Source organism: Dermacentor silvarum, chromosome 1 (genome assembly GCF_013339745.2).
Source record: "Dermacentor silvarum isolate Dsil-2018 chromosome 1, BIME_Dsil_1.4, whole genome shotgun sequence".
Classification (NCBI taxonomy): domain Eukaryota; kingdom Metazoa; phylum Arthropoda; class Arachnida; order Ixodida; family Ixodidae; genus Dermacentor; species Dermacentor silvarum.
In genome coordinates, this window is record NC_051154.1 from 154,892,861 (window position 1) to 154,902,260 (window position 9,400).

General features: G+C 44.5%; 1 protein-coding gene across 1 annotated transcript; it reads left to right on the forward strand.

Moving 5' to 3' along the window:
• The first annotated feature begins 3,491 nt into the window (after positions 1-3,491).
• Positions 3,492-7,628, forward strand: LOC119450569 (uncharacterized). Its single transcript, XM_049660981.1, has 3 exons — positions 3,492-3,601; positions 5,791-6,735; positions 7,409-7,628. The coding sequence occupies exons 1-2, from the start codon at positions 3,593-3,595 to the stop codon at positions 6,679-6,681; spliced, it is 900 nt and encodes a 299-aa protein (XP_049516938.1). The 5' UTR covers positions 3,492-3,592; the 3' UTR covers positions 6,682-6,735; positions 7,409-7,628.
• Positions 7,629-9,400: the final 1,772 nt, after the last annotated feature.

Consider the following 9,400-nt stretch of genomic DNA (forward strand, 5'->3'; position numbering starts at 1 on the left):
TAATTGAATTCCTCAAAGTGAAATGCGTCAGAAAATCGTAAAGTACGACCTAAACGCAACCTATAGTATACAGACATGATAGCGTCGGATCGTAATTTGAATACACGTGAAAACATAATTCTGTTGCACATAAACTCCAACACAAACCCCTTTTCCGGTGTTTCTACCATTCATAAAGCCCCCCCCCCCCCCCCCCCCCCGCTTCTTTTGTTGCAGCACCATGCACCATCCAGATGGCGCTCCCCATCTGTAGATGGTGAAGAGCAAAACAAGAAAGCTGCAGTTATTCTTCTATCAATTAAGTTGCTCATACCTTGTCTTCCATTCTTAAGAACGTTATGCCTCGGAATTTTGAGAATGACATCCCACAAACAAATGTCATGAAACAAAACACCGACAGCGCATGCCTTTTATTTTAAATCTTCTCAGACTCACGTATCTAAAGTTCGAAACACTTACAGAAGATCGGCCCACGCCAGAGGCCGCGTTTCTTACCAGAAAGCTCGCCTTCGTGCATAGCGTTCGCCGCCAGCGTTTCCCGGTAAACATTAAGGTTACATAAGCTACAGTTGCCGGGAAGCGTGAGAAGCAGTCAGGGATCTTTGAATGCTTTCGCGTTCCACTCTTAAAGGTGAAGCTTAAGCGGCCTCCCAATTTTTTCATTCTCTGTCGATTTCATATGTATGTTTTTCGTATCAACTAACGGAACAAATCTAATATCAACTAATCGAAACTAATCTGTGCGTGTTCTGCTAGTAATGAAATGAAAGGAAATGTTTATGTCTCTAACGGTTACAGAGTAGCCATGAAGAGCGGACGCATGGCAAAATGCTGCTTGGTGCAGCTTAAAAACTTCTGACGCCCGGTGATCACATGACGGTATCTTCACAATAATGAATAAGTCTAGTTTCATAGAGGCTGAGTTGCAAACCGGCAACTCCGGAGTTGGAATGATTCCGGAATCATTCGACATTTTCAAAGACACGGAATGGAATGGGAATGGAATTGTGGAACCTGTTGGGCAGATAGAATGGCGAATGGAATGGGAGCCAGAGATTTCAGAATGGAGTCGTAATTGAATGTGCACATAGTCCTGAAGCGCTAAATGTTGATTTTTAAGCGAGGCTATAAAACCGATAAAGTGTCAGTTAGTTGGGCCAATTTGCCCCATTTCTCAATTTTTGCTAAATACCTATGTGCATCGTCTACGTGTCGAGGAGGAAATATCCTCTTCAGACTGCATGCGTACAGTGTGAAACCGCTGAAGTTTCTGTAGAGCTTATTCAGTTTCTTACTAGCTAAATCTGTTAGCATAATTTTTGTTCTGTACTTCATCTAATCGCTTATTTGCGACTACTACTTTAGAATCACTTTTGTTTGTACTGCCCCCCCTCCCTATGTAATACCCTCAACTGAGGGCCTTTAAGTGTACTGTCGATGAATGCATGAATAACTAAATAAATGAATGAATGAATGATGAATGAATGAATAAATGAATGAATGAATGAATGAATGAATGAATGAATGAATGAATGAATGAATAAATCACAAGGTGGTCTTGGTTGGCAATGATTGACGTTACTTGCACACAACCAGAAACACTTTGGTGCAGCAGTTAGAGTGAGACAGTTCAGGATTCAACAAATCTTAACGACTGCATATTGCTTACTGTTCGTGTCACTTTGCTCTGACTGGGTGCCTTTTGTACAAAATGCAGACTATCTATAAGTTCAGATAATTGCACATGGTCAAATAAACATGTCTGCATTTCCTCTTTTCGGTCTCTCTATCTTGCAAAGCCCATATGCTGAGGAAAAAAGCACAACATATCATTATAGCAATTAGAAAACAGCCTGCCTGTTTCCCTATTCAACCGCAAAAGCTTGTATGGCAAGTCCATGTCGTGATTTAGCATTGTCTGCTGGTAAATTGATAAATACCTCGGCACGCAAATATTTTTCTGTTCCCGAGTTTAGTTCAACTTCAGGATTTTATTCGGGCCTTTAGTGAGCTCACATTTGACATTACTTAGCGTTCAGTTGCGAGGTCCTCGTTATGGTCATCAAATTCTTTATGCGCGCTCGCTATTGGAATGGGTGTAGATTGCGCAGATTTATTTGTAGCTGAGCAAGATGTAAAGACATAAATATAAGCACTTCACTCAAGGTGTCAAAGTTTCCTGGAAAGTGGTCCAAGAGGCGAACGAAGCATGACATGTACGCACAAGGTCTTTGGAAGTTGTAAAAGCGCACGTTTTTGTTAAGTGGCCGTCTGTGTGCCCTAGGTTTCCTGAACGACTACTACTCCTCTCGAGCATTTCTTAGGTTGTGGAAAAATCAAAAGTGAAAAAAAAAACCATAGGAAGTTGCGAGGTTTTCAATCAGGCAACGTGGCTACCGATTATAGCTCATTCATTTTCCTGCTTGGTCTCTGCGAAAATAGTCCGCCCGTCCGTCCGTTCGTCTAGTTTCACTCTTCCTGAATCGCCGCCGGACTAGTATAATGGCAAGGAAGTGATTATCGGAACCACTAACTAAACTAGTTTGTAGGTGTGTTTAGAAGATGAAGAGAGGATAATGTCCGCTTCCGTCAAACACAAACTACTCACGCTCTGTGTGCTTCAAAGCACGAAAACTTCGGCTCGAACGCTGGCCGAAGATCGGGCAGGCTAGAATAGCTATGGGTTTGAAAAAAAAGAAAAAAAGCAGAGCTAGGGATATGAAAGCGAGGAAGCGACCCTCTTCTTAAATTTAAAAAGTTCTTTTTGCCGAGCACTTAAATTGCAAAAAAAAGAAAACAAAAACACAGCAGGAGGTAATAAATAAACGCCGTGACCTGCGCTGTCGCCAGCAAAAAGTGACAGGACTTGAACACGAGGCGAAGGGAAATAAAGCAAACAACTAGCGAATCTTACAAATTGATGACACGCCCAGAAGCGCGCCCAAGGAGAGTGGAGGACAGCATCCCCGAAAACTAAATGTAGAAAAAAAAAACATATCGTATAGTGACAAATAAGAAATAAACAAGGAATCTAGAACGGCGTCTAGTGCAAGCAGACGGAGACGTTTTCCCTCAAGGTTCTCCGCACTCGAAGACGACATAGTAGGTCTAGTTGCCCTTCCAAAGTAAATAAACATACATGCGCGAATGACTGCTACCAAGAATTCAAAGAAAAAGATAAGCGAGTCGTCGTTTCGAAGACAAGTGCAGAGGAAAAGAGAAAAAGAAATAGATAAAGAAAGTAAGAGAAGAGGAGAACTACGCAAACCAATGGTGGCGAAAGAAAAAATAAGCTTTCGGGTTCCTCCAGAAAAAGGAGAGCGCGCTCCACTTTTGCGGGCGGAGGCTTTTTGCGTCGGACTAGTTGTTACGTCTTGCCGTCTGAGGAGAGGGCGCTGGGTGGAAGGGGACGCAGCGGCTCCCGGGAGAAAACAGAGTGAGGGGACAATTAAGCGTTAGTGTGGAAGGAGAAACACGGGCGAGCCGTCTCGTAGAATGTCGGCCGTGACCGTGGTTATAAGAGGGACGCGCAAAACAGGCCTTGCCGTCACTCCGGCGGGCGTCGGCGACACCGGGTGTGAAAGCGGCCGACATGAAATTGGTAAGCTCGTTTCGGAGCCACGTCAACTGTATGCGCTGGGGTTCTCTCTATGAGCCCAGTACGGTACCGGGCCGGATAAGCGTCAGCTTGGACCGGCGTCCGATAGTCTGTAGCGAGTGGATGTCTACAGTTTCAACTTGCATTGCACGCGCAGATTGCTCAGTAGGCAGCATATAACAGCGGGGGATGGCTTCATCGTGCGCGCAGCGCTGGTGCCTCCAAGCTGGTGCGCTAGTTTCTCGTCGTGCTATAGAAAGACACCAAGAAAATGACGCCCTCGGTGTCGCTGCGCCCCGGAGGATGTTCACATTATATAACGACAGTGACAGCGGCGAGAAATTCAGTGTGGCGACAACTCTCAACAGACGACCTTGTCTCGGAGACAAGAAAGACAAGCTCGTTTGCTCACATAAAGACTGCATACGACAGAGACGTCGTGAATGACAGAGACGTCGTGATAGTTTCCATTGTATGCAATAAAATGCATACGAGTTTGATCATACCATGCAGAAAACCCTCCTGTAGGGCCGTAGCTTCTAGGCGAGATAATTATGTCGAAATGTTAAACACTAGGTGCTTATTCCACGCACGACTTCTCACCTTCACGAAAAGAAAGAAAAACTGACTTGTTAGCCCATAAATGCAACATAAAGGCGGACGAAAACATGAGGCAAGGAAATGACAACGACGTGCACGTGGTAGAGCTTCACAAAGCACAACATTCCTTTCCACCGGCAGTCCGATCAGATAAACTTACCAGCACAACGTCGCAATATGAACTTAACAATTTGCAGGTTTCTAAGTGAGATTGAAACATATTCTTATGACATTGTTCAGATTTATACGTTAAAATTTGTCGGAGTCATATACTTGCGATTAAACGGAGCTGTTAGACTTGCAAAAGAAACATATGCTCTGCAGTCAACCATGCCAACATTTATTCTTGAGATCGCTGCTGCTGACCGCAGCAATTTCAAGTGTGGTCTCCATTTAATGCCTTATTCCTTTTCATACGGGATTGTGACAGCACTGTTGAGTACGACTGTAAGCATGTTTAAGCACGCGGATATAATGGAAAAAACTTTTGAGGATCCTGTGGCAATTTTCAGCGCAGAAACGATATGGTCTAAAGTGTCCAGTCAATTGTTTGTTTTGTGCGTGTTTGTGTTGTTTCATTGTCTAGACAAAATATCACACTGCTCATGTGTTCTCATATGTTCCCCCTTTTGTTTCTTCCGCCTACCAAAGCAATGAAGCCCATTTTGACGCTTGTGACGTAACTTTGTCAAAGAAGGCAAACGAAGACCACTGTTAATGTGGTACCACTTAATTACTTTGGGCCAAATGCTAATCATTTAATGATTGAAATGACAGTCTTGCAGACTTCATCAAGTGCCGTGGTCTCGCTGCATTGCTTAAGTATTAAGCTGACTCAGTGGCTCGCAATTCATGGACACGTGAACAAATACTGTAGGTTTTTAAAGTTGTGCCACAGTATGTTTCCAAGTACTTTGCTGCTTTCTGAACATCCATGCAATTCATACCGCACTATTCACATACAACCTGTAAGGTACTGGATGATAGGACATGTATAGAAAATGCTATGTAAGCGTCTAGCAAAATAAAAGCTAGTGGTGCAAATACATACTCTAATTAATACACTGACAAAATACTCGGCTTCTTACGAATTTTCTGTTTGCTTCGCTAAATTACTTTTCATTAATTTATATATGGAAGCATCGAAGGATAAGTCTTGCTTTAAAAGTTATCCATCTCAGTTTTTATACTTTGCATCTTGTGTTTGCCGCAAAAAAGATCACGTATCGGAACTGCCTAATTACGAACAACGAAATGTATGATGAAACGTTAAACGAGCGTATGCTGTAACCTGGCTGGAGCTTCACCACACGACGTCATCTCAGGATAAATTATTTCTAAATGATAGAGTTTGGTTAGGTCGGCCCTCAACATTTCTTCAGTGACTTGAGGTTATGAGTATGAGGCCGACGCTGAGCTCAATAACTTTTAGTCAATGGAGAGTATCTACTATCATGATATATAAGAGGGAAGTAAAGCTGAAAAAAAAAGACTTGCTACCTGTTGGCGTGAAGTTATTTCTCTCTCTCTCAAGCCTATAAAGTGTAGAGCAAAATCAAACGTCGTTTCGTTTTAATTATTTTTGCTTGCAGAACACCGGATTCATCGTCCTAGTGACGGCCGCCTGCGTTGTTGCGTACGAGGTCAACAATGGACGGCGGCAACACGTGACGGGTCTGCGAAGCAATGCGTTTGACTTCGGGCCCAGTAGTACCTCTTCAAAGTTTGTATTCAGTGGTCCAAATGCGTTAGAAAGAATATTGTCTCAGAGCATCGGACATAGCCTAGAACAGGGCATAATCAGCGGAAGTGGCGGGCAGCGTGCAATCGTTCAAGAGATCGGCCATGGCTTCGAGCCCAGCGGTGGTCACATCATTGGTCACACAGGTGTGCATGGCCTTCATCAGGCATTTTCACCAGGAGCGCTACATGGCATGGCTTTCACTGGGATACAAGGCGTGGGACAAGGATTCAATCGTAACGTCGGCAAGGGCCTGCAGCATGCCGTATTGCCCAGCTTTACACCACAGCTGACGCAGGGTGGCGCTCGCGGCCTATCCCAGGGCATCGCTATCGGCGCCGCGCGCGGTGTAAACCCCACCATCATACAAGGAATGACCCGCACAAAAGCTCAAGCGCCGCAGCGCACAGTAGGCCGGCAGGTGGTACATGCCATGGCACCGGCTGGGAGTTATGTTTCCAGCTCGAGATACGGATCACACCCCGGCATCGTCCGAGCACTCCAGCCCGATTATGGCAGCTCGTACGCGAATCCTACATTCACGAGTAGCGTACAAGACGATTTTGCCTTCGGCGAAAGCAAAGTCATTCACGGACCAACCTACGTGGTTCATACTTTCGGCCCCGAGAGGGATCCCTACCACAGCAGTCACAAGTCTTACTCGAGCAAGAGCCACCGGAGTAGCAAACCCTACGTGCGAAAAGCCATCATGGTTAAGGAAAAAGGCCGCCATCGACAATGAAGGACGCCGCAAAGTGATGCGATGTGATGCATCGAAACTACGTTGTACAAAAAGGTAACAACTCAAATTTGACCTTCTATTCTCAATCCAAACGCTCACTAGCATTGTGGAATGCCCTAACAGATAACGATTGCTTGCGGGAAAAAATTGCGAAGCAACCACTTTCGCAGCTTATACGCTCATTTCAGATTAACTTTCGCGAACTGAAGTGTCTTTGACGGTGGAACCATACGCGCTTCTCACTACATTTGCAGTGTCATGGATGTTCACGGAACGTTCGGTGACAAACAGTTACCAAGCTAAAACGTACTTGAAATTTCTTGTTCTTTTCGTTTACAAACACCAACTTGGATCTAGCGGATTGGCTATATATACGCGTAAGTCCTTTGATATATTCAGGCAAAGCTTTCAGAGGACACGCCCAGAAACGCACATTGCTAAAAAATGTAAGAAAGGCAGCCACTAGCTAAGGTTTTAGGTAGCTATACATGCATCGAAGGCTTATAAGTTCAAGCATACCGGAACCCCAGCCAATTCTTGAAATGCACTTGCGCATCGCTTAACGGAGCAGTCACAGCGCACACTGGCGAGGTGGCTACGTGGTGAGCATCCACTGTACTCTCTCCGCTTCCCTGCTTCCGAAGCCACCTTGTCGCTTGCCCACCAAACACAACAAACACTTTCGAATTGACGCTCTTCTTATCTGCTCATCTCCACCACTTGATAGCGCCCAACAGCGGCTCGGGAAGGATGGTGTGTACCGGACAAGAGGAGGTGATGTAGACTCTCTGGTCCTGCTGTACTCGAACTTCAACCAGAATCTACCTCTTCCCGTGCAGTGCAGCAAGCACTATCAACCAACCCGTTGGCGACGCTCCGTAAAATGTGTTGTACCTCTCTGTTGTAAATAAATTCCTGCTATTTAACAAATATTGTGAAATAAAAAGAACCACAAAACTCACGGTCTCCATTGTGTGCGGGAATTATCATGCAGATAACCATGATAAGTTGGTTTTATATATGTCCGAATGAATATCCTTGTCATAATACTCCCACGAATATCAGAAGTAGGTGTTTTTTGTTTGTCAAGGCGATCATTTAATTATTATGTATACTTTCATATGCCAGAGACGTGTTTAGGATATATCTTTTAGCCTTACATTTTCTCTTACAGCCAAAATATTTTCACAAATTGTCGTGTCAAGTTAAAGGAAACTTCCAGACACTGTTATATCCTCATGACAGGTTTCCTCCCGAGTCACCTGTTTGAAGCCACTCCTGAAAGAAATAAACGTTCTTGAAAGCACGGTAGGTAAGTAAATGTGCCTTAAATGGACAGGCGCCAGTCAGACGGAAAAACAACGATATGAGGGCCAAGGGGACGGATAATCAGAAAGTTTTTAATAACGACGACCTTTGCTAATCCAGTATTTCATAAATTTCTTGTAACACTCGATGGGGTGCGAGACAAAAGGCAAAGTCTGCTTACACAAATTGCTTACACAGCCATGTTGTTAGTGCAGATTGATCCCGTAAGCCCCACCCACGCCCACATTTTTGTATGAACCGAAAAATCATAGAAGTTCCTACCAAGACCTTTTCATCGTTAGTTCAACGAAAAACACGTTAAAAACGTACCCCACAGCACTCGAAACATCCTGTTACATGCTATAGTATTTCGCATCGTTCGTATCTGTTAGGTGATTCACAAAACAGGCATTCCGAGATTCCTTGAACAAGACAGAAAACGTGACCTTCGCGAACTACTTAGCGCTGTTCTGCAGTCTCCATTTCTTCAGGAAATATACAGCATTCAGTAAAGAAATTTCTTCATGCTACTTCTTGAAGTAGCAGATATGACGTTAGTACTGCCTCTGCCAACAGCATGCATTCATTCTGCTCATTTCAATACAAAACGAAACTGAAGGAACAGACATTACATCTGTGTGTTGGGCAAGTTAGTAAAGCACACCATGGTATTAATGTCTCCTTGTCCCTGTCATGCCTACGTTAAAATATAGTGCACTTCGTGTATATCCAGGGTGTCCCACGTAACCTGCACCAAACTTTAAAAACATGCAAATGACACGTAGCTGTACAGAACCAAGGTAAAATTGTTTGCCATCGCTTGGAGAAACTCAAATTATTTTCTTTGCATTCCGCCTAATTGCATAGTTAGTCTTAATTATTTAATCAACTTCTCTAGCATTATAATTAGATTAAAAGTGTAAATGAGAAAACTGTAGAGCAACATGACAAAATTTCCGCCTCCATTCCACCCTGTGAAAGTGGATGTAGAGCGAAGCTGTTGCCGACGTTCCACAAGCGCCACCACCACAAGGCGCCGCACCGTCGAGATCAATGTAGCGTCCACGACCTCGTTCACGCCCCTTTCCGTTGGTGCTTCGACGCCGCGGTGCACGTTCGCGGCGTCCACACGCGTGCGCGTAGCCCGCGTTCACGAAGTGAACGCCACTGTAATTTTTTAACAGTCTTGCCCTCATATCGATCACGGTCGCAGCACACTCTGCGCGACCGATGCAGCGGACAGAGCGCCCACTCATCAAGGACAGATACATCGTGTGCACACGTTCGTTACGCGCGCACGCAGGTCTGCCGGAGTGCAGCATATATCCTCATTTTTAGTAGACCCTCCGCCTGGTGCAAGTGCGTTATTGAACCAGTTCCATTTCTCAAAGTAAAATGCGTCACCAAATTT